Below are 23,744 nucleotides of genomic sequence, written 5' to 3'. Positions count from 1 at the left end.
TTGCACTACCAGCAATCTACCGGGCGAGCTTTTTCTGAGTCAACTATGACAGTGTTAGCATATGTGGTACATATCAAGGCTTTCGCAAGCGAGTTCAGGAGAACAGTCATACCCATTGTTTCTTGCAGTCGCGATAAGCTCTGGAAGTACCAGTCAGCTTGTAATCCTGAGAGAGGACGCGTATAATATACAATAGGGACATACAGCAGTCAGGCATTGCTGCAAACACTGTTGTACGCATTCCAAAGACGGGTCAGAGGATTTCACTCACTGGAAATAATCGCCGCACATTTCCTTGTCAAAGCCATTCCGCTTCATGCATTTCAGGCTGCGGTCAGCAAAATCCTGGCAAGGATCATAATACTCGCTTGCACTTTTGCTATATTCAGGAGAAATGTATCGTTAGTAAAGGTGTACGTAAAGTCATCATGAAGCCATTAACGAGTCAAGTAGGAAGAGACCCGAAACCATATACCAAACCTCCCTCGATAGCAAAATAGAAAAACAGGACACTAATTGGGAAATGGAACAAGGTATCCCTACCTGGTGAATTTACGCTCCACCTTTCCCCAGGCGTTAGGGTGATCATCAGGGTTGGTGGACTGGGGCTGCTGCTCTGATTGGGAGGACATGATGTCTGGAGTGCTGGGAGTACACGTGAGGGATGAAAACAAGGAATTGTAGTTCATCAGCCACCCTCGTATAGCAGTTGGGAAAAAGAAGTCCGTGGCTTTGATAGAAACCAGCCAACCTTCCGGAAGCTGAGGAAATTCCCGGCCGGTCTTGGCACGGAGAGCCTTAAGTTGGCTTTCCCGTCCGTCAACGACTCCACAACAAACCATCGAGAATATACCTACAGAACGATCGCGCATGGTACTATCGATTTAATGGGCTCCTTTGAGGTATTCGTACCTCAAGCCCTCCCCCTTCTTGTTCCATCCTGTTTATCTTACCCTTTCCTTGTTCTCCTGCAGATATTCTCCACTCAGGAAAGAGCCGAATTACAGGTACTCACATCCTCGAGGAGAACCAGGTAGTGGGTTCAGAATACTTAAACATACTTGCCTCTCTTAAAGAAGGAGTCGTGCCCACCGTCATAAAGCTAAGGTAGTTACAGTAGCTCGCGGTTGATAGGGCCACAGTATAAGTGCAGGCGTCAGCGGTGATTTTACAAGGACGGTATATCGAGCACAAAGCTCTTCAGGCACTGGGTTTGACGGAAAAGATCATGATGGTGACTTCATTCCGGCCACGCTCATCACTTTTTTGAAGGATGACACAGTCCTTACCACAGTCCGTCCTCTCTCCGATCTAGGTGAATTGTACTGTCAGTTTGCCGCGTATCAATTTGAGAACCTTCAGGATCGGTTCCGCGACGTCAACGAATCCATGCATACTCGGAGGTGCGAAAATAGTTATCTCGATACTCTCTGCCTGAAACGATTTATCCGGGAACAGATTGTACTGCAGCACATGGACAAGGAGATTGTCGAAGATGAGAAAGTCGAGAAAGGAGTGATCGGCGGTGGTCATTCAGGTTCCGGCACTTTCACGCTGCGGGGGCATTTCATTTAGAATCCATTGCATTTGAGAGTTAAGTGTTCATCAGTACTGAGGCTTGTAGCACTGCGTCAAACAGATCCATGGATGTAGTACAATACTTCGTAGACCGTTTGGTGTTTGTCTGGTTTGCGTTGATCCTTCCCAAAAAGGCAAGAACGGACTCGGAAGGATTTTCGGGCGGTCGAGCTGTCTCGGCCAATCAGCTCCAGCGATGCGCGGAAGGGCGACCGCCCTCCATCCAAATGCTTGGAGCAGTCAAGTTCGTTGTGTTGAACCAACCTCATCTCTCCCCCGTCTCACCCTCTTCCTTTCTTCTGGGCCCCGTTGAGTTCAGGTCTACCTCCTCTACTCTACCTGTCGAGTTCATCCTCCGCCTTTTAGCTCTACCGCACGACACGCTCTCCATCCCCCACCATACACCTTTATCTCGAACCGCCTGGATCCCGCCATGCCAACAGTTCTATCGATATCGTCGTTCTGACCGAATCTTGATCTGTTGCCGCCACCACCGCGCGTGGCACTCCTGCCAAAGTTGGATCAACCAGTGAAATTCCTGTTCGCAGCCGAATTCTACTTCCTCCGTTGCCAACAAATTCCCTGCGTTTCCCCGACTTTGTCCACTATATCTTAGCAAATGTCGAAGGCTCACCCTGCTGGAGTGTCGGCTCGCAGGGACACCAACAACACAAGCAAGCCGAAAACGAATAATGGATTAGGGGTGGACGCATCTGGCGTAAGTGGATATACCGTGCTATATTTTACAACAGCGGTGCTGAAAGATATCGCGTCTAGCTTAGCGAAACGTTACAAGGACATGTGGATGATATTCGCACGCTTCTACAATGTGGTATCTGCATTCGCCCCCTCTATGAACCTTTCACAATTGCCTGCGGGCACACCTTTTGCTATAGTGTTAGTATTACCTATCTCTGTGAACTTTCTGCGGAGTAGTGGCTGAACTTTTATCTCCTAGTGTTTGACATCATGGTTCGCTGGTGGAAGATCCAACAAAACGTGTCCCGATTGCCGGGCACCGGTCAAGTCACAACCTGCGCCCGCTTATCTGGTGAGTCCTTGAAATCGTGCGGTCCTGTATGATACATTTTCTGACGCAATCCTCGCAGATCCGTACCCTTGTTCAGCTGTTTACGAGTCGCGCAGAGCTTCTGGATAAGGGAGAAACGACGGCGGAGCACGCTAACCACCAACGTGAAGAAGCGGAGAAAGTAGACACGGATAAGAAAAATACACACCCGAGGGAAGGAGGCTTGTTTCGCGGCACATTCAGTAAAGCGAGAGCACCACCTCCACAACCGATCGTCGACCTGGAAGATAACGTTGTTCGATGTCCGCACTGTTCGTGGGAACTCGAAGAGGGGACCGACTGCACGCAATGTGGATATCAACAGGACATGGACTCCTTCACAGGAGAGTCGGATTATATGGACGAAGACGATATGCTGTCTGAAATGACGGATTACATGGATGATGAATATGAGGACGCCTTTGGGGACGTCGATGTGGACGACTTTTGGGGTGATCTGCCCGACGCATTCCCTGTCGAGTTGGCGTCCCTTTGGGGTGTCCATGGTATCCATCGCCATAACGGCTATCCGTCCAGGCCACAGTTGCCATACGCTCATGCAGGTTATGATGACTGGCCTTCACTGCGGGCTGCAATGCATGATAGCTTGGATGAGGAAGAGGAGGAAGGTGAGGATGAGGACGAAGACGATGGAGAGATGGACTCTTTTATTGACGACGATTCGCATCTTGGCGAGGGCGATTACTCTGAATCGGACCGATCTACAGTTGTTGGGGCCCACGAATACAGTATGCCCGACCATAGTGACGATCACGCCGCAGCTCCTTACCCACCATCAATTTCCGATTCCTACATCAGTTCCGAAATTACGGCAACTGATGGGGAGGGGGTAGACGAGGACGAGGACGAGGACGAAGATCCAGACGACGATAGCGACGAGGATGGCGATGATGATGATGACGACGACGAGCCAGTACGCCCAGCGGTGGGTGGCAATCGGCGTCGTCGATTACCGTCGTATCAAGTGGTCTCCAGCTCTCCGGCATTCGATACTTTGCCATCCAGAAATGCATCCTTTTCTCTCTCACATTCAGCATCGTCTCGCCTGGATAGACGCCCACAACAGACGCCTTCCGCGGGCACGTCTGTATCAACTGCGATACATGTCGATGATGAGTCCGACGAAGGACCTATCGGCCCTGTGAGAAGAACAAGGGAGAGAGGAAATTGCCGGCGAAGAATCTACTAAACACCGCTTGCCTCTTCCCTCGCGTTTATCTACCTGTTGGATTGTTTCATCCGATTCAGGCTGGCGTGAGTCAACGAAAACAATGTTAACAGTATTCCCTACGGCCGTTTCTCTTAAATGTTAACTTAGCTGTCTTCTGTTTTATCTCTTCCCGACGATATCATGAAATGACATGGAAGAGGGCTTTTTGACCGTTCTTCGACACAATATCCGGTCTTCTGTTCGCTCCAAAAAAAAAAATCTCCAATACCCCAGCGCAGTTTTCTGTCATGGCTTTTCTATGCCTTTAATCCATGTATTTAGCCTAGCGAAAGACCGATATCCCATTATTCTAATGAATACATGTATGATGAGACTGGTTTTCTGATAGTGATGGGTGTGACTACAAGGTACCTAGGAACATTTGATGCAGGTGACAGGGGAAAGAGAATTGTGATAGGAGATCTCTCCGCTCATTCACCCGCAGCCTCTCTGACTCACTTTCCTGAGAAAGGTGACTTTTGACTTCCTGTTTATCCTCCGGAATATGTTTGGGTATAGAAGGCGATCCTGAACCCGACCTGGAAAAGCTTCGACTTTGGTGAATATCCAGGCTTCTTTCCGGTATCACTAAAAACCACACTTTCCTCCTGACGCCACGACGACGAAAGTTCCATGCGGAGCTGGACATATTAGTAGCTAAAAATAGCGCAGTCCCCGAACGACATTCCGTCAGATCCGACGTGCTACAGAGTAAGCCATAAAGGAGTGGAGGGCTGACCTGCTGGCTGACCCGTCATCTTCCTTCCTCCCAGCACCCCACGGATGAAACCGAGTCACAATGTCTCAGTGGGCCTCCAGCTCCTCTAGCGGAAACTCTCGGTTCACCTTCGTGTCGGGGTACGTCCAGTCGGAAGCTCGAAGTCACGCCATGCGGGAGCATTGGAAGCATCGGCACAAGCGCAACCAACAGGCAAAGTCGGATCGCGGCAAGAAAGTATCTCGGAATCTGCTCCCCCGTTTGACGAGTGGCGATGGGTCCTCGTTGGCGAAAGCACAGCCGGGTCCCGCGGAGATAGAGAAGGAGGAAAAGAGAAAGAACGGCACTGTCAGGACCGGGATCCCTGCCCAGTTGTTGTGCGGGATGAGCTATGCGCTGGCGAGCTCGAGGCCGGACCCATTTCAGACTTGTCCGATTCATCTGACAAGCCAGCATCAGCGACTACTGCATCATTGTGCGCAAGGCGTTGTGCTATTGCTGCTTGTGGACGTGCGAGTTGGCTGACGAATCGCAGGGATTGGCACCCATGCCGCGATGATGTTCGAGGAGCTGGATGTTACCGAGTTTAATCCGATGAGAGATGTTTGGTTCCCGCTAGACCTTTCGAATGCAGCCTCTTTCAATTGCATAATGGCGCATTCGGCTGCACACTTGGCTCATCTGTATACTGGCTCCCCACCGCGGCGCGGGATGATTTCTTCGGACGCGCTCAAATATAAAATCGAGGCCGTTAAAATCTTACGCATTTGGCTTGCTGACCCTGCGAGGGCGCTCTGTGATGATTCCTTTGCTGCTACTGTCCGTCTCCTCACATTTGAAGTATGTTTACCGGGGACAAGCGGTTCCAGGCAATTAGCTGATTCCTTAGCGATACTGGGGCACAGTGGCCGATTGGAAAATCCACCGAGATGGTCTCCAGCGGATGGTTGAGGCCAAAGGCGGAGTTCAGGCCCTGCGCGAGAACTGGCGCCTGGAACTCGTTGTTTACCTGTGCGTGCAGCTGACGAGGAGTGAGGTGTGATACTGACTGGTTTAGCGTCTCATTAATGTCATGGCCCTCGTGGCTCGAACCCACAAACAACCTCGACCAGATATCTCGCCCTCTGACTTCGTCATCAATTCCCCAGCCTCGTTTGTTCCCTGATGTGCAGAAGGTTCGTTCTCTTTGGTTGATCTCGTTTATCCAGGACATGAGAACATTCATGGGGTCTTTTCACTCCATGGAATTCGCGTCATACCCTACTATCTATTCCGCAGTCGGATTCCTGCGTCAAGAATATATACATTCTCTTGCAGCTTTTCCCCCCAATCCGCACACGACAGAATTAGAAGACGACGTACTGCGATGTTTATTCTCCATCACTATTCTCATACAGGAGTCAACTTCGCTCTTATCTGATGACAGTGGGGTAAAAACTGTGGTGGATACACTCGCTGAACTGGAGCTCTTCCTCCGGGATTCTCAAGACACGTGGGGCAATTCGGTCCAGAAACTGCGCTCTATTCTATATGGGAGCTTGACCCTGCTGTTCGAGGATGGCACATTCAAGGTCGATTATGTTACGGACCTGGTGCAAGTTCTCGGCACCTTGAGTGTAGAAGCGCGCCAGGGGGTGGGCAAATGTCTTCTCAATTTGCTTTACTTGGTGGGTAATAAGGATCATACCTTGTGGATGGATGACGGATGGACGCCGGATTCGCTTCTATCGTCGATGCACGGGCATTAAGCATCGCCCTATATCTAGTGCCTTATACCTTATCTATAGGATTGCCTTTTTAGGTATTGACACGACCCACCTCTATGCACCTGGTTGGGCGAATACCACTACCAGATCTGGTCTGGTGGAATGAGTGGGGACATCGGATCCACCAGCAAAGCTTCACCACTTGGACTGTCGTACTAACTATTTCCCAATATCACAGTTCCATTCTGCACTGTCTGTCGCTGGAGCCAGGGAACGTGCAATCCCCTTTTATGGAAAGACTATGGAACCAGTGGGATTCTCCGTAAGGGTCAGGTCCTCGCCTTCAAAATGATCTTTTGAGGTCCAGATTGGAATCAGCTACATTGCGTTGAACTTTGGAAGTCATGGGCTTGCATATAAAAGATGCCTCAGTCTCAGACAAGTTTCTCTCACATCGACTACCCTCAACTCATACAAGAAGCTTGCTTACTTTGAACACACTGCATCCGTCATGTCTGTCCAGGACAGCGCCAGATTTGACTTCATTGTTGTTGGCGGTGGTACGGCCGGCAACGTCGTCGCCGGCCGACTGGCTGAGAGCCCCGAGGTTAGCATCCTAGTCGTTGAGGCTGGTGTTGCCAACTCCAAGGACCTTGAGGAAATCCGTACCCCGTCCAACGCCATGGAGCTGCGTGGTAGCCAGTATGACTGGGCCTACAAAACCACCATAGTCAAGCGCGACGATTACGAGAGAGTTGAGAAACCCAACACTCGTGGTAAGGCCCTCGGGGGCAGTTCGTGCCTCAATTACTTCTCTTGGGTTCCTGGATCCAAGGGGACCTTCGACATGTGGGAGGAGTACGGAGGAACGGAGTGGACCTGGGATATGCTGGTGCCGTACCTGCGCAAGAGTGCCACATACTACGACGATGACAAGGTATACTCGCCAGACCTGATAAAGATCGGGACAGGCGGGCCTATCCCCATTGCGCACTCGGAATTGATTCCTGAAATGCAGCCGTTCCGGGATCTCCTCACCAGGGCATGGAAATCCACCGGCCAGCCGATCACCGAGAACATCTTCGACGGCGAAATGATTGGCCTTACCTACAGCGTCAACTCGATCTACAAGGGCCGCCGGTCAGGCAGTTTCCTCTGCGTCGCCGATAAACCAAACATCACCATTCTGTCCCAGGCGCACTCCAAGAACCTCATTGTCGACGCCGGAGACAAAACATGCAAGGGTGTGACCGTCATCACATCCTCTGGCCAGGAACTCAACCTCTTTGCCACCCGCGAAGTCGTCGTCTCCCAGGGGGTTTTTGAGACCCCCAAACTGCTCATGCTCAGCGGCATCGGTCCCGCTGACGAGCTCTCCAGGCACAACATCCCAGTGATTCTGGATTCTCCCCACGTCGGCCAGCACCTCCTCGACCACCCCGGGGTTCCGTTTGTCCTGCGCGTGAAAGACGGCTTCGGCATGGATGACTACGTCCTCCGTCATGGCACCCCACAGAACAAGCAAGCCATCCAGGCCTACCAGGACCAGCACCGCGGCCCGCTCGGCTCCGGCTTCCTCGAGATGATCGGCTTCCCCCGGATCGACAGCTACCTAGAGAAGTCTCCCGAGTACCGGAAAGCGAAGGCATCCAACGACAACAAGGACCCGTTCTGCCCGTACGGCCAGCCCCATTTCGAGCTCGACTTTGTGTGCCTCTTCGGCAGTGCCTTCCAATGGCATTATCCTACGCCGAGAAAAGGCAGCTATATTACTGTCATGGTCGACCTGGTCCGCCCGGTCTCGGAGCCGGGTGAGGTCACCCTGAACAGTGCAGACCCCCTGCAACAGCCCAACATCAACCTGAACTACTTCAACAATGATCTCGACATCATCGCCCTCCGGGAGGGTATCCGCTTCGCGTATGATGTGCTGAAGAACGGCGACGGCTTCAGAGATATCTTTGTTGACGAATACCCGTGGGAGATGCCTCTCCACGATGACAAGCTGATGAAGCAAGCCGTCCTGGACCGGTCGCAGACCTCGTTCCACCCGTGTGGTACGGCTCGTCTTTCAAAGCATATCGGGCAGGGAGTCGTGGACCCCGGTCTCAAGGTGCATGGAATCAAGAATCTGCGGGTGATTGACGCGTCTGTCATCCCTGTGATTCCCGATTGTCGGATCCAAAACTCGGTGTACATGGTTGGTGAGAAGGGTGCTGATGCCATCAAATGTGACCACAAAGACTTGTATTAGGACATTGTGGTCTCTGAGCGGGTTTCAGCTGTACTAAGTAGTATGTTTCTACTGGCGTTCGACTATCATTGGGACATGGAGCTAGTAAGTGATTGAACGAAATGTATGGCATAGGAATGCAGGTAGTTATGGCTGGTTTGCCTTGCCAGCGAGCCTGTCCGAAAATGCCCAGTTTCTCGTAATACTGAACACTATTGCAATGGGACACAATCTAGAGGTGAAGACGATCATCATTCCTCACTTATATAGGCGGACCTTTACCTATCTCACTAATAGAGAAGTTCTAATAATCTTTATGGTTGAGACTTCTACTGAGGATTCAGAATTTCTGAGCCACCACTAAGATGTGGTAGAGGGTTCGATGCCTGTTATTTAGTCAGGACTGGTCATTCTGTAGGTGTACCCGTTCATAATTTGAATCGAGGCCATCAAGATACAATCTGCGTGGATTTTCTAGCTTTTCTGGGGAACGTATATCCACCAACAGGACTACATATTACTTCCTCCCAAATCGCCGTAATCTGCCTATTTCACCCGATATCCACGTACGATGACAAGACAAACCCTAATCGCTCACGCCAGTCTTACCACGGAGGAATCCCTTCTTCTTGAGCCTTTTCCTGTGTCAAGTTAGTCGTCTTGCGGAGATACAGTGTAAGAAAGGTCCCAGGGCTCGTACAAACTCAAGTCCCATCTTCCTCATCTGATCAATTTGATACACCGCGTCCGGAGTCTCTCTGATGTCCTGATCGTAAGTCTTTGCCCAATCGAAATCGAGCCAGATTACCCTGTCCTCCGAGTTTCCATCGACAGCGACCATCGCATTGTAATGAATGTCTTGCTGTAGAACACCAGCGCGTAAGATGTCGTTCTGGACTTCCGTTGCGCGCTGCCATCTTTCCTTGGTGTATGTTTCCGAGTTGATTTGCAGTAAGTTCGGGATGTATTCCAGAAAGATGGCGCAGGGACGGAAAGCATCATTCACGAACGGACGGAGCCAGCTCTCATTCAGAGCGGGATCAAGACCAGCCATACATCCGTAAAACTGACAGACGACTCTTTTGTCACACAAGCCCTGCGCGGAGAGTCGTCGGTAGGCCAGTAGTTCGTTGCGGAAGAGGATATCGTCTTCTTCCAGCTCGTCGGGGTAGACGTGGAACTGTAGCATCTCAGACATGGATCGGGCGGGGCTGATTCTCTTATACTCACTGTTTTCATCACATATTGCTGGTCGTGGATGGAAATCAAATAGATGACGGACATTTCGTCCTCCTTGAGTCGATCGTGGAACGTGATGTTGGTGAGGTCGAGCTGTGTTTGACTTCCTCGCGCAAGCTCTACGAGGGATGCATAGGCAGCGTTGTTATCGGTAGCCATGATGGGCATTGAAGTCGCTTGTCTCTGAGGACTTGTTCAACCCGGAGAAGGGAAGAGATGTAGAGGGGGAGACGGAGAGTTTAGGGTTCCGTGTTGGACGGTTGCCTGCACACCCCTGATATGCTCTGAGTCAAATGGCATGTGTTCACCTATTTCCCTATGTCCAGCTTGACTCACTGGAAACAAAAACTACCTAGTGCATATGCCCGCCTCTTCTTGAGTAACAAATGTCGGATTTAGCAAAGCTTGTCATTCCCAATTCCCAACTCGCAGCCAAACATCAGTCAATCACCAACTACCTAATCAGACCATGCCAGATGCATCAGACACCTGTCTTTTTAAAGAACCGGAGCTTCTCGACATTTTGGCTTCACAAGACTCTACGCGTACTGCATCAGCTCCGACAGGACGTCCTCCACGGGCACCTCATCACCCCATAGCTGCCAAAGCCGGTCCCGATGATCCTTCGGCACGCTCTCATTGAGGTAGAACATGCGGCCTCCAATCTCCAAAACGTCAGGCTCCACTGTTTCCGCGCAGGGAGCCTCCTCAGCTTCCACTCGAGTCCTGCAAAGACGACACCAGGTGTGGCCTCGGAGGTTGGAACCGCCACTGATACACCGGCCTCCGTTAGTCGACGCCGCGGCGCGTCCGCAATAGTTATTGCCGACTCGGTTCCAGGTGGTGTGGAAGTCGGTGCTGGTACATCCCTGGCAGCTGCCCGAGGCAAAGACACGGTTGCGTGCCTGGCAGCATACCCGGGATCCAATATTGTTGCACCAGGCACGATTGCCGTAGCAGCGAGGACGAGTGTATTGGTGGAGATTGACACCAAAGGTGACTGGGAGATCGCCGAGGGTGAGGAAGATCACAAGTAAGGGGAAAGGGAAGTACATCTTGACAACGGTCTTGCAGAGATGGTTTACTAGTTGATGTGGAAGGCCTGGTAGACAGTTGCTGAGGGGTGAGATCTCACATTCACATAGCTTAGGAGGACGTCCTGTATCCTACTTATACGTTCTTTCCTGGCCTTCACATGCGTTGACTTGTGTTCATCCATAAGTGACTACTATAGTGTACCACTCGGCGGGATGGGGTTGGGTTACGCTGAGAGTCGAGCGGATCATTTTCTTCCATCCCTATTGATGCTATGTTACGCCAGTTGCGGTGCATGACTTGCTTCTTCGATCGAGATAATTTCTATATAGTAGTCCGTGTCACCCAATTGCACGACTGTTCTACGATAAGCCAACTGCACTGCCTCTTTGCCCATCTATCTGCTGATATTGGGGACGCCAAGTGGCTACTGAACGGACAAGAGCAGAGACTGTGGTCACAGATTCCTCTGGCAATACTGACACAACGTGAATTCCATAGCTCACTGTGGGACAGAACTTGTCAGATGGTTCTTGTTCGACTTCCAACACTACTTTTTCATGGAGCACGACCCCAAACACCTAGGTATATCGATCCTGTTTTCCAATCACTATATACATTCAGCCCACTACTCTCCAAATGGGAACATCGCAAGCCGTCTAATGCAGAACTTTTGTAAATCGACATCCAGAGACCGGGGAATAAGTTACAAGAGAAGAATACATACGCCGTGACCACCTGCACAATAATTCATCCGTCACTATTACGCTTCAGCGGCTTGATGGCCAGCAATGAAGGGGACTTCAAAAACAATGGCACCATTTCGGCCCTCGGATGTTGGTCCCTCATGGAAGTTGTTCGCAAAACATTTCCAGCGGCCAAATCGGTGCTCCTTGCCTACAGCGGCGACGATGCACAACCCTCGGGGTTCAGTCTCGGATGATTTCGACTTCGACTTCGACTCACTCAATGACTGGCCCGGTTTAACGGTATCCGGACGACGCTCAAAGACCGCGATATCGTTGATAACGCCCTTGATCAATGGTTCCCCTTCTTGGATATGATCCTGGGTACCATCGACCGCCATATGGTCAGGGTTGGCGGGGGTGTCAAAAGCAAGAGACTGCTTCAGCTGCGCCGAAGGCGTGTCTAGAGCCGGAGGAACCTGAGAACCATAACCGACAGGGCCCAGAGGTTGGATCGATTTTTTATCGTCCGAAATTTTCCATGCGCGAATCCAGCCATCCCAGCTACCGCTGAGGACAATATCCGTACCCGGCACCGTGGCCAAGGCAGTGATCCAACGAGGCATGCGACGAAGGTGGCGGGAGTTAGATGCTGCGGTTTGTTGGTCGACTTCAGAGGAGAGCTCGTCAAGAGGAGGGAGGGGGTCGAGGCCGTGGGCAAGAGGGACAGTGTAGAGTGGCTTTTTCTTATGGATGGACCATAGAGAGATGGAGCCCGAGTCCGAACCGGTAACAAAATGTGTAGGTGGCAGAGGTGCCACACAGTCAAGGTTATTCTCCTGATACGGAGCATTCTTCGATCCGCCGCGGAAGATGAGTTGCGACTCATCAATAACCTTCCACAACCTAGCCGTGCGATCGCGTGCGCCAACACTGATACACTGATCGATCGCCATGGCCGCCAGCGACGAGACGTTATCCTGGTGTCCAAATAACGTCTCGACGTAGGCATGTCCAGCGGAACTCAGAGACCACGTCTTGATGGTGCGATCGAACGATCCGGTGAAGAGTTGTTCTCCAGAGCTCATAGAAGAGATGTGTCGAGCAAATGCGAGCCCACTGACCGAATCACGGTGGTGTGTAAATGTCTTCAAAGGTGTCAAAGTCGCCGCGTCCCAGATGATCAGTTTCTTATCCTCTCCACCAGTAGCAAGAAATTTTCCCGATGGGGAAACAGCCACCGACAAGATATTCTTCGTATGACCCTGCTCCTCGCCGCTCTCGGCGACTTTCTGCAAGCCCCGTACAAACCTGACTTGCTTCGGTTTCTTGCGCTGAGGCCTCGGGGCCCGTTTTGATGTCTCCCTTTGTCCATTCGCCGAAGTCGTAGGGGTTGGGGGCGCGGGAGTCGCCAGCTCCCACTTGATTAAAGTTTTATCCTTGGAGACTGTATAAACATAAGGCGAGTGTACAGCGATGGAGGTCGTCGACTGGGTGTCCGCTCGGAAGAAGGAATGCGACGCCGTGGAGAAGGACAAGTCGGAGGCGATCTGGCGATATACACGGCCTTTGAACTCGTCCTATTCGGCACATTAGCTATCAGTAAACCCTACATAAGAGGCAACGAAAGTTGTTAGAAACGTACCACATCCTCTTTCAGTCTCTCGGCGATAAGATCCCGGTCAATTTCCGCTGCATCGAAGCCAACATCATCAACCTCTTCCCGGACGTTCTCCAGGTATCTTTCGGCCAGCTTCAACCTCCGTTCGCCGGCAGTCTCTCCTTCATCCGAGTCGGAACCGCTTTCCTCCTCTGACGCTCCGGACACAGAGCTCACTTCATCCTCATCGATATCACTTCCTGAAATCGATTGTTCCCTTTCGCGTGCTTTTCGGTTACCCTTGGCGCCGGAATCGCCATCTGCATCAACACCTCGCTTCTTCGACGCGGGGGCACCGGCGCGGTCTTCCCGCTTGCGCTTCTTCTGGGAAGCGGGCAAAGTGAAGAACGAAGACATTGCCCGAGAATTATCACTCCGTAGCTCTGGAGCAGGCAGAACTTTCAGGACTCGTCGGCGGCGGAGGGAGCTGTGACGGGGAAGTAAATCGACGGACCTTGAACGGCATCTTCTCACTTTTTTTCTGCCGGTGGTCCGTGCAGGCGGAAAGCGCAACAACAAAACGCCTAAATGCTGACTCAGCGCCCGGGCAGCTCTCCGCCTCAGGCTCGCAAAGCAGCTCCAGGCAATCAAGCTCCACGCGGCTGGTGATGCTCTGACTGCCATCATCCTCATCCTCTCTTCCCTACTTTCCACCTTTTCGATTCCCTCTCTCCGCCCCCTCTTTTCCACATTTCCACAACCCCGTGTCAATATGTGAGTGGTCTCCATCCCAGAATAAAGGCACACTTCGCTGATCGATCCGCCCATAGGGAGGTCCTCCTCGGCATCACTGGCAAGGACTTCGTCCTCCTGGCAGCATCCAAAGCCGCCATGCGGGGCCCGACCATTCTCAAAGCTGAAGATGACAAGACACGACAGCTCAACAAGCACAACCTGATGGCTTTCTCCGGGGAGGCAGGAGATACCGGTTAGTGGACATCTCGGGACCTGTTCGTGGGTGGTAGCTAATTGATCGATTTCGGACAGTACAATTCGCGGAGTTCATCCAAGCAAACATCCAACTATACACGATGCGGAACGATACCGAGCTACGCTCCAATGCAGTTGCGAACTTTGTCCGGGGAGAGCTGGCGCGGAGTTTGCGGTCCCGGAGTCCCTACACGGTCAACTTGTTGCTAGGTGGCGTGGATCCCATCTCGGAGAAGCCCCATCTGTTCTGGATAGATTATCTGGCCTCGTTGGCGCCCGTTCCATATGCCGCTCATGGCTATGCCCAGTACGTTGTGATGCAATTGTCAGACGCGGACCGACTGTGGACTAACAGACTACAGATACTACTGTCTCTCCACTCTCGACAAACACCATCACCCCGATATCACTCTCGAAGAAGGCATGAAGCTGCTAGAGATGTGCACAGATGAGTTGAAGCGTAGATTACCGATCGACTACAAAGGCGTACGTTCACCACACCCTACGGCATTGCTGTACGATTGTCTAACTCAGCTCTAGGTTCTGGTGAAGGTGGTGACTAAGGACGGCGTGAGGGAAGTGCCTTTCGATAACGACAAGATTGTCAAGAGTGCTTAAATGGGGTGTTGTATCATACCAATATTTGCTTTTGTTTTCGGTACACGGGACATGGTTTTACACGATCGGTTGCATGGCAGGATATTTCCATGACTTTGATCCAGTAGTAGTCGCCGTAGTCTCATCATGAAATAAGCTAGGTAAAGACTAAATAAATGACCTCAGTCAACAAAACTGGCGTACAAACCTATCTGTCGAACACTGTCCATCGACGGCGATGATGGCATGACGCTTGGGGGCGGAAGGCTGTTTGTCTTGTTTGCAGCCGGACAGCTTCCTGTCGCATCTTTCGCAACTTTCGCATCCCGCAAAGAACAGCGTTGCTATCCCCCGATCTCGACCATTCGAAGAGACATGATGTCCAAGAGACAAGCTGAACTGTCGCTCGAAGAAGATCTCTCTGCAGGCTCTCCTGCTTCAAAGAAGGCTCGTGTGGAGGACGACATTGACGAGGATGACCCACGCCGTGGAGCAGTACCGTTGCAACGGGCTCCGGGACAAGAATACGAACAGGACGAACGCAGAGGAAACGACATACTTGCTGCTGCTGATCGCGAAGGAGAAGAATTGAGAGAGGCTGCTCAGGACAACGGTGCTGAGTCCTCGGATATCGACGAGGCCGAAGATGACAGACCCGCCATTGCTGCCCCGAAACGCCAAAGCGCGCCCATGGAAGGATACAGTGACCTCTATCTCGATACGATCAACCGGCAAATTCTCGACTTTGACTTCGAAAAACTCTGCTCCGTCAGTCTGTCGAATATCAATGTGTACGCGTGCTTAGTATGCGGTAAATACTTCCAGGGCCGAGGCCCCAAATCGCATGCCTACTTCCACGCGCTCGAAGTTGGACATCATGTCTTCATCAACATGGGGACCAAGAAGGTTTATGTGCTTCCCGAGGGCTACGAAGTCAAGAACAAGAGCTTGGATGATATCAAATACGTGGTGGACCCATACTACACAAAGGAGGAGGTGAACAAGCTGGACAAGGAAGTTCATGACGCGTTTGATCTGGCCGGGAATCGTTACAGACCAGGTAATTTTGAATCCATTCTGGCCGTCCAATGCCTTTTACTAACCGATATCTGCCATAGGCTTCGTGGGTATGAACAACATTAAAGCAAACGATTACCTGAATGTGGTTGTTCAGCTTTTGGCTCATGTCTACCCCATTCGCAACTATTTCTTGCTACATGAATTTCCCACTCCGGGCACACCACAGCTCGCCCTCCGGTTTAGCACATTAGTCCGAAAACTGTGGAATCCTAAAGCGTTCCGATCCCATGTGTCACCGCACGAGCTACTACAAGAAATCGCCCTTCGGTCATCGAAGCGCTTCACTCTGACTCAGCAGTCAGACCCTGTTGAATTCATGTCTTGGTTTCTGAATAACCTACACCTTTCGCTCGGAGGGTCGAAGAAGCCGTCCAAGACCCCGACCAGCGTGATTCAGGCTGCTTTCCAAGGCCACCTGAGGATCGAAAGCCAGGCGATTACTGCTCATTCCGATACCCAGAATGCCCGCTTGGTTTTCACCGAGTCTGGAACTATCAACAGCCAAGTCACACCATATCTCATTCTTACACTCGATCTACCGCCCACGCCGCTCTTCCAGTCTGCGAACCGCGAATCTATCATTCCTCAAGTACCGCTGACCACACTCTTAAACAAATACAACGGCATCACAGCTTCCGAAAAGCTGGCTCACCGAGTTCGTCATCGGCTGCTTCACCCTCTGCCTCCCTATCTTCTCTTCCATATCAAGCGTTTCAGCAAGAATAGATTCGTTTCTGAGCGCAATCCAACAATCGTCACCTTCCCATCGACTCATTCACTGGATATGTCACAATACGTCGAACCAAACCCAGACGTCTGGCCCCCCAGTGAACCGATTTACTACGATCTTGTGGCCAACATTATCCTCGATCCGATGGTCACTGCTCCGGGTGCCACCGAGGATGCCGCTGCAGATAAGGGTGTCAATGCTGCAGGTGCCGCCCCGTCATCGGGAGCTGGTGCAGGTAGCGAGAAGGTCGCCTGGCATGTCCAACTCCACGATAAGGCCATGGCTGCAGAGAACGCACGGCTCCAGCGTGAGCATGCTGGTGAGCAGCGCGGTCCGGAGTGGCTCGAAATACAAGACTTGTTCGTCAAGAAAGCTGAGAGTGAGACCCTGTTCACTCGAGAGGGATACCTAATGGTTTGGGAGCGTCGGAAAGTTCCCGGTATGAATTGGAAGGGGAAGAAGGCTGCCAAGTAGGACTCGAATATGTAAAATATATTAGCATCAGATGGATCATTCATATTAGGTGCTTCTTAGTTTAGACTTGTGTTTCGTCTATGTGCGACTTCTTAGCACTAAGCTTACGGAAATCATCATACATAGGAAAGGTTTTGCAAGGTCATTCCTCCAATTAAATAGGTCAGCCGGTTTCTTTGATCTTGGGATGGTGTTCAAGGTCCATTTGATAAATATATGTACAAGAGACGTCATAAGAAACTGAAATATAGAAGCGTGCGCACGGCTAGTGCATCTGTCCATAAACACTATGGAGCATATACAGAGCAGATGCAACACATCATGCTTTAACATAATTAACTGCACTCATTCACAATGTGCCCCAGCCACAGAATCTCCTGCCAATTCTCATGGCGGATCCCGAAACAATCCCCCATAAACTAGCATTCACCGCCGCATGCATGCCTACCATGAGCATTAACTTCCCCATGTATGCTAGGGCATCCGATCGAGAACCACCACCAGCCCAAGCTCTCATTGGAATAACGTCAGAACGAAGAACTGAAGGGGCGCTCGTCGAGGATAGATAAGAGGAAGCCAGGGACCGAAGATACAAAGACTCGATAGGCATGAAAATCACGGTCGTGGCTATGGATGCAAGATGCGTGGCTAGAGAGTCGACAGGCAGGCACGAAAGGATCGTGACTCGATGAGGAGTCGACAGATTGTCAGGGGCATCGTCGCGAGTATTCTGGTCTGCCAGCGTGAGTGGCGGCAGCTCAGAACCGATGCCGTTTTCCAGAATTTCTTCTCCCTCAGCAGGCTGATTCTGAGATTCGTCATGGCCGGGCTCCTCGATAGAGTCTGGAAGGATATTGCCGAGGCTTGTAAGATGCTCTTCATCAGCGTGCATAACCACTGCGCCTTCTGTCGTAGGCCTCTCCAGTCCGTCTTGGAGTAGATCGATCTGGCCAGTATCCCCACCTGCGGGGGTACCGCCTGCGGTCATATTTGAGAGGCCATCGCTATCCATAGCATCTGAGTGAACAATGGTACTAAGGTTCTGGCCCTGGTTGGAAAGCAAGCTATCCAGCAGTTCGGAGACGGACCGACGTCTTGCAGGCTCCCCATTCACTTCTTCTGCCTGCTCAGAATCATTTCCGGTTGGGTTCCCGCTTTGGCTCCTTGACTGCCGGTTTCCTAAGAGCTCCAGCTGCATGGTGATGACATCGGAATTTTGGTGAATCAGTGAGGCACGAACACGAGGCGACGTTGGTGAAGAAGTCTCGGGAGAGGATGGGCGTGAAAAGAGAGTGTTCGAGCGAGAGTTGCGTCTGCTTGCAGCCGCAGATCGGTCCATATTCTCTGGGTTTGACGGAGGAGTAGCGACAGAAGGCATGGTGTCCGGAGGTGCCAGCTCAGAGAAGTCACCGCTACTCATCTCCGCAGGTGATTGGGATATGCGATGCTCCTCGCTTGCCAGGACCCGACTCTCACCCAGATCAAAACTTTGTTCCGGAGTCTGATCTGAGACAGGTAACTCGGGGAGATCCATGTCAGGAACCTGTCCACGGAGCAACTCCTCCGGGGCAGGGGGCACTGCTGATTGCCGCTGAAGCCGACGGGCCCGAGGCTGGCGCTGACTCTGTATCGGCTCAATATCTGGCGACGGAGATTCTACCAATTCCCCTCTGTGGCGGGAAGTGGCCGCAGGCTCTGACGGTCGTATGCCGGAGTGGGTCTTGATACCGAAGCATCTCAGCACGAGGTACCGATAAAAGCCTAGCTCGTAAATTATATCATCAAATAAAGAGAGGTGTCCACGATAGTTCTCTTCGTCTGCCCTCCGTCCAAGTGTGGGGACCATCCAGTCGATCAGGTCGTTCTCGAAAGCCACTTTGATGGAAAGCTCATCTGCAAGGCTGGGTTTTGGCAGGCGTCGGCGGATCAAACGATAGAGTCTGAGCTCGACGAGAGGACGGAAATACATGTATGTGTAGACCATTAGAGCGGGTGTTTTCAAGGCACTGAACAGGAAGCCGCTGAAGGCCTCGACAGAAAGTTCGGCGGGCAGAGTTGGGAACTGAAGAACGGAAAATTCTCCAAGCGGAAATGAGGAATTGAAGCCCCGGTAGGGAATTAGGGTGGACAAGGTGAAGGGATTGCAGAAGGGAATACATATATGCCTGTATCGCCCAACACCAGTAAGGAGCCTCGTGTTCTATAAGCTATGTTAGGTGACGAAGATGGTCAAAGGCTGGCAAAAGACTTACGCAGAATGAAGGAGAGTGAACGATGCCCTAATCGTTTTCGACAGCACATCATTACCAGGAAATCGGTTTTGGATGGAAGAAATTAAGCGCTCAAGGGGCTGGTGCCGAATGATGGATAGACACGTAGACATGGCCCATGCTGGTATCCCGGCAAAGTAAAACCCCAGAGTGCCATATGACATCCTCTCGCGACTTATAATTGCCATGAGTGGAACCTGCGTATAGCTTTTGAAGGTCTAAATGAGCACATATAGTCAGTATTTCAGATACACAGGGAGTAGTATGCAATGGATACTTACCTGTATCCTATGGGTAAGAGATGAAGTCCACCAAGTCCCAAGAAACACGGATATCTGGTCCAGAGTTGCCATGATCAAGCCATAGTCATTCTCTGCGGTTATCCTTTCAAGTTTCTGCTGTTCGCTAGGACCAGCGGCGTTGCCCTCCTCACTGACGACAATACCCATGGTAGATAGAATATCATTTTTAGCTCTTCGGAGTTCTCGGCCAAATGACTTTGATTCAGGATTCACGGGGTGCCCCCTTTCATCATAGTGCTGTACATATCCATCTGCATGCAAAGCTGAGACTCTGCGCTGGGTTGGACCGTTGGGGTCCGATGTTGGGCCGGCCGGTCGTTCCGGAGCTTCATAAGGAGATCGGCCCTTGATCAGTTGTCAGTAACAGGTTGATTCAAATCTTGATCAATGTGTCGAAACAGACAACACGCCTAGAAGCATCCTATGGCTAACAGTAGATATGGATGACAAGCTCCAGATAGACAAGGTGCCAGCAAGCCTAGGGTTCAAAGCGGCAAAGATATACAATGTCTTAGTCATGAGGCCATATAGTAATAATGGCACGGGGCAAAATGATTAAACTATATAGATGGTGGCATTTGCAAAGGTAATGCGGGAAATGAAATGGAGAGCCTACCAGGGCCAACCTGTTCAGATACGCCTGTCGCCCCATATCGGACACATCTGATTCGATAAAGACAGGCCAAGTAAAGTCACACCATATCCTTCTGCTGAAATTCGAGGGAAGAGCACTTGATATGAAGATGCGTCGAGAACGAGAAGTATGAATGTTGGAGAAGGCGTCACATCAAATGATCTCACGTGGGCGTCTACTGCGTTTGTGGCGGTTAAAGCACGGACTTGGTGGGGCAGGCAAACATGTCAAACATGTCGAAAAAGATCAAAAGTTTCGGCTTCACAGCGCAGTTCGTGGCGGTCGAGCTCTCCCATTTTCTCCATTTTCTTCGCTGGTGTCCTATACAGTATTATGGCGCGCTAGATTCTTTCTCAATCCACATATTTACGATCGCTGTGAACCATGTCGAAAGCTGTCGTTAAGACGACCTTCGAGGCGTCTAAGACCCTCCGTCCCATCTACACCGGAGGCAGTACTGCGCTGGATGCCACTGGCCGTTTGCTGGTGGCTTGTATAGGTGAAGATGCTCTGATTGTTGATTTGGAGACAGGCGATCAGCTTGCCACCCTTGAAGGCGTGAGTTCTTTCCTTTCTATTATCCGCGATCTTCTTTCACTAATTGGAAATTTTTGTTAAGGATGGGGAAATTATCACCAGTCTAGCCAGTACGTTACGTCCACTGCACTCATCAGCTTTTATTGAAAGAAGAAAAATATCTAACCAGGAATTAGTTACTCCGTCCGCTTCTCATGTCGTTGTCTGCTCACGTTCCATGTCAATGCGCATCTACTCCCTCACACCGTTCGATGAATCGTCCCCCGGTCTCGAGGCGGAACTGCAGCGAACCCTAAAGCCTCATACTGCGCCTGTTGTTACGACGGCAATTGATCCCACCGGCACGCTCTTGGCAACTGGCGCTGCCGATGGTTCGATTAAGGTCTGGGATATTAGAGGCGGTTATGTCACACATACATTCCACGGGCATCGAGGCGTTATATCGGCACTCTGCTTCTTCCAGGTCCCATCGCCAGAGGATTCCAAATCCTCCTCTAAGAAAAAGAAGACGAGGTCGGACGACAGCGATGATGAGGAGATGGAAGATCCTGGAGCTGTCTCTGTTGGAAGCTTCCGCCTGGCATCAGGTAGCGAAGAGGGCAAAGTTCGGGTGTGGGATTTGAACAAGAGGAAGTCTATCGCCTCAATGGAGTCTCATGTTTCAGTGGTCCGGAGTCTGTCGTACTCTCCGTCTGAGAATGCGCTACTTTCCGCTGGGCGGGACAAGACCGTGATTGTGTGGGATGTACGGACATTTAAGACTCGCCGAATCATTCCGGTCCTTGAAAGTGTTGAGGCTGCTGCCTTCGTTGCAGATACCGGACTCTGCTTGGTCGCGGGTGAGAATGGAAAACTGCGCGTGTGGGATTGCAACAGAGGCGGAGAAGTAACCCACGAGCAGGAGGCTGGGGCCGAATTTGAAGCAGTGGTGGCCATTCAATACACGCCGGGCATGCCGTTCGCCATGACCGTGCATGCGGACCAAACATTGAGGCTTCACTCGCTCGAGCCTCTGTCGAACTTCAAGCCGGGGACTTCCCTAGAGCCTCTGCCCGTCATCCGTCGTATATCAGGTAATGACGACGACATTATCGACCTTGCCTATGTCGGTCCGGACCGGTCGATGCTCGCTCTGGCCACAAACACAGAGAGCATCAGAGTGGTGTCCATTGGACCCTCGGCTGATCGACCGTCTGGTAAAGAGGAATACTTTGGTGCAGACGTCACCCATCTTGAAGGTCACGACGACATTATTATCTGCCTTGACGTGGATTGGTCGGGTCATTGGCTGGCCACAGGTGCGAAGGACAACAGTGCCCGTCTGTGGCGTCTCGACCAAAAGTCATCATCATACACTTGTTTCGCCGTTTTAACCGGTCACGCTGAATCCCTGGGTGCAGTCAGCTTTCCTCGGGTTCCACCACCTGCGAACACGCCTGCGCGGGAAGATCCTCTGAACCATCCTCCGGCGTTCCTTTTGACTGGCTCTCAAGATCGTACCATCAAACGTTGGGACACAGCTAAGCTCCCGGCGCTCGCCTCTTCCAATCCTCATACGCCGAAGGCTGTCTACACTCGTAAAGCGCACGAAAAAGACATCAACGCCCTGGATGTCAATCCGTCATCCACGCTTTTCGCTTCCGCCTCCCAGGACCGTACCGTGAAGATCTGGTCGATCGAAGAAGGGTCTGTCATCGGAGTGCTTCGCGGACACAAGCGAGGAGTATGGTCAGCACGTTTTGCCCCGAAGGGAACCCCTGTTATCAGCTCCAACAACCAGAGCAGCACAAACAGGGGACTTATCGTGACAGGATCGGGTGACAAGACCGTCAAGATTTGGAACTTGTCTGACTACAGCTGCCTCCTGACCTTTGAGGGCCATACGAACAGCGTTCTCAAGGTCTTATGGCTCCCGCCGTCAGACCTGTCCACCAAGGGAGAGGTTGAAAATGATGAGGAGGAAGCAGGACCTTCAGCACGTAAAACTGCTGTCCAGGCACGCCCTCTGGTGGCGTCCGCCGCTGCTGACGGCTTGGTCAAGGTCTGGTCTCCGTACACAGGGGAGCTCGAAACCACGCTCGACAACCACACAGATCGTGTCTGGGCTCTCGCAAGCCCAACGCCATCCGGGTCCCGCGATGACGTTGTGTCTGCGTCTACCCACAAGACCTCCTCCCCCTACGCAATTGCTTCTGGCTCCGCCGACGCCACGGTGACCTTCTGGACTGACACCACTTCTGCCACTTACACGGCTAATGTGAACGCGAATGCCGCGCGCATCGAGCAAGATCAACAGCTGGAAAACTACATTCGAGCCGGAGCTTACCGAGAGGCAATCACATTGGCCCTACAGCTCAACCACCCAGGACGGCTTCTTTCGCTCTTCACGGCTGCCATTGATGCCGCCGACGATCCGTACGCCACGGAAGCACAAAAGGCCGAACGCGCTAACAGTCTGACGGGTGATCCTTCGATTGACGAAGTTCTCCAGACTTTGGACTCTGAAAACCTCCGGAACCTCCTGCTCCGGCTGCGTGACTGGAACACCAACGCGCGCACCTCCCGCGTGTCCCAGCGCATCTTGTTTGCCTTGTTCAGATCCTACCCAGCGTCGACGTTCATCGACCTCGCTACGTCGAGCATGGCCAAACGCAAGGATGGACGCACTGCAGCCGGCATGAAGGACATCCTGCAAGCCCTGTCCTCGTACACTGAGCGGCATTATCGCCGGATCGAGGAGCTGGTCGATGAGAGCTACTTGGTCGAATGGGTGTTGGGTGAAATGGACGGTGGCGTCGGTCTCGGAGCCCTCGGCGCTCCAGGCATGCAAGATGAGGTCCCCGAGCATGAGAAAGATGTGATCATGTTGGGTGTATAGGAGGCGGTTTTACTGTGAATGAGTGACATGTACAAATACCTAGACAGACACCATGATTGTGTGTTCGGAATTGGCGCTTGCTGTTGGAGGAGTACCATTGCATTTGCATTTCAGATTCTTTCCTGGGGTGAACTGGGTGTATAAAAGTCTTGCTGGC

The 23,744-nt window shown here is 51.7% G+C and overlaps 11 protein-coding genes across 11 annotated transcripts; 6 read left to right on the top strand and 5 right to left on the bottom strand.

Annotated features, from left to right (window-relative positions):
* Positions 1-16: 16 nt before the first annotated feature.
* ATEG_05459 (coiled-coil-helix-coiled-coil-helix domain-containing protein) lies at positions 17-842 on the bottom strand (the record flags this gene model as incomplete). The annotated part of the gene is made up of 4 exons (XM_001214637.1): positions 17-43; positions 113-140; positions 272-379; positions 544-842. 4 exons carry the CDS (start codon positions 840-842, stop codon positions 17-19), a joined length of 462 nt encoding a protein of 153 aa, XP_001214637.1.
* A 1,705-nt stretch (positions 843-2,547) lies between these two features.
* On the top strand, positions 2,548-3,857 carry ATEG_05458 (uncharacterized protein; the record flags this gene model as incomplete). Its single annotated transcript, XM_001214636.1, has 2 exons — positions 2,548-2,550; positions 2,688-3,857. 2 exons carry the CDS (start codon positions 2,548-2,550, stop codon positions 3,855-3,857), a joined length of 1,173 nt encoding a protein of 390 aa, XP_001214636.1.
* Positions 3,858-4,677: 820 nt separating this feature from the next.
* ATEG_05457 (uncharacterized protein) lies at positions 4,678-5,638 on the top strand (the record flags this gene model as incomplete). The annotated part of the gene is made up of 3 exons (XM_001214635.1): positions 4,678-5,071; positions 5,132-5,436; positions 5,486-5,638. 3 exons carry the CDS (start codon positions 4,678-4,680, stop codon positions 5,636-5,638), a joined length of 852 nt encoding a protein of 283 aa, XP_001214635.1.
* Positions 5,639-6,813: 1,175 nt separating this feature from the next.
* Positions 6,814-8,556, top strand: ATEG_05456 (GMC family oxidoreductase; the record flags this gene model as incomplete). Its single annotated transcript, XM_001214634.1, has 1 exon — positions 6,814-8,556. The coding sequence occupies one exon, from the start codon at positions 6,814-6,816 to the stop codon at positions 8,554-8,556; it is 1,743 nt and encodes a 580-aa protein (XP_001214634.1).
* A 584-nt stretch (positions 8,557-9,140) lies between these two features.
* ATEG_05455 (uncharacterized protein) lies at positions 9,141-9,733 on the bottom strand (the record flags this gene model as incomplete). Its single annotated transcript, XM_001214633.1, has 2 exons — positions 9,141-9,176; positions 9,236-9,733. The coding sequence occupies 2 exons, from the start codon at positions 9,731-9,733 to the stop codon at positions 9,141-9,143; spliced, it is 534 nt and encodes a 177-aa protein (XP_001214633.1).
* Positions 9,734-10,313: 580 nt separating this feature from the next.
* On the bottom strand, positions 10,314-10,829 carry ATEG_05454 (uncharacterized protein; the record flags this gene model as incomplete). The annotated part of the gene is made up of 1 exon (XM_001214632.1): positions 10,314-10,829. One exon carries the CDS (start codon positions 10,827-10,829, stop codon positions 10,314-10,316), a length of 516 nt encoding a protein of 171 aa, XP_001214632.1.
* Positions 10,830-11,572: 743 nt separating this feature from the next.
* On the bottom strand, positions 11,573-13,512 carry ATEG_05453 (rRNA processing protein RRP9; the record flags this gene model as incomplete). Its single annotated transcript, XM_001214631.1, has 2 exons — positions 11,573-13,075; positions 13,141-13,512. 2 exons carry the CDS (start codon positions 13,510-13,512, stop codon positions 11,573-11,575), a joined length of 1,875 nt encoding a protein of 624 aa, XP_001214631.1.
* A 474-nt stretch (positions 13,513-13,986) lies between these two features.
* Positions 13,987-14,703, top strand: pre1 (proteasome core particle subunit beta 4; the record flags this gene model as incomplete). The annotated part of the gene is made up of 4 exons (XM_001214630.1): positions 13,987-14,083; positions 14,143-14,392; positions 14,448-14,571; positions 14,626-14,703. 4 exons carry the CDS (start codon positions 13,987-13,989, stop codon positions 14,701-14,703), a joined length of 549 nt encoding a protein of 182 aa, XP_001214630.1.
* Positions 14,704-14,928: 225 nt separating this feature from the next.
* Positions 14,929-16,966, top strand: ATEG_05451 (ubiquitin carboxyl-terminal hydrolase family protein; the record flags this gene model as incomplete). Its single annotated transcript, XM_001214629.1, has 3 exons — positions 14,929-15,486; positions 15,586-15,742; positions 15,801-16,966. The coding sequence occupies 3 exons, from the start codon at positions 14,929-14,931 to the stop codon at positions 16,964-16,966; spliced, it is 1,881 nt and encodes a 626-aa protein (XP_001214629.1).
* Positions 16,967-17,784: 818 nt separating this feature from the next.
* Positions 17,785-19,685, bottom strand: ATEG_05450 (uncharacterized protein; the record flags this gene model as incomplete). Its single annotated transcript, XM_001214628.1, has 4 exons — positions 17,785-17,842; positions 18,055-19,131; positions 19,219-19,454; positions 19,518-19,685. 4 exons carry the CDS (start codon positions 19,683-19,685, stop codon positions 17,785-17,787), a joined length of 1,539 nt encoding a protein of 512 aa, XP_001214628.1.
* An 871-nt stretch (positions 19,686-20,556) lies between these two features.
* On the top strand, positions 20,557-23,587 carry ATEG_05449 (U3 snoRNA-associated protein UTP13; the record flags this gene model as incomplete). The annotated part of the gene is made up of 3 exons (XM_001214627.1): positions 20,557-20,730; positions 20,792-20,819; positions 20,886-23,587. 3 exons carry the CDS (start codon positions 20,557-20,559, stop codon positions 23,585-23,587), a joined length of 2,904 nt encoding a protein of 967 aa, XP_001214627.1.
* Positions 23,588-23,744: the final 157 nt, after the last annotated feature.

The sequence above is a fragment of the Aspergillus terreus genome, genomic scaffold (genome assembly GCF_000149615.1).
Source record: "Aspergillus terreus NIH2624 scaffold_7 genomic scaffold, whole genome shotgun sequence".
Classification (NCBI taxonomy): domain Eukaryota; kingdom Fungi; phylum Ascomycota; class Eurotiomycetes; order Eurotiales; family Aspergillaceae; genus Aspergillus; species Aspergillus terreus.
Note: the sequence above shows the minus strand (reverse complement) of the source record. Positions and strands in the feature narration are given on the sequence as shown.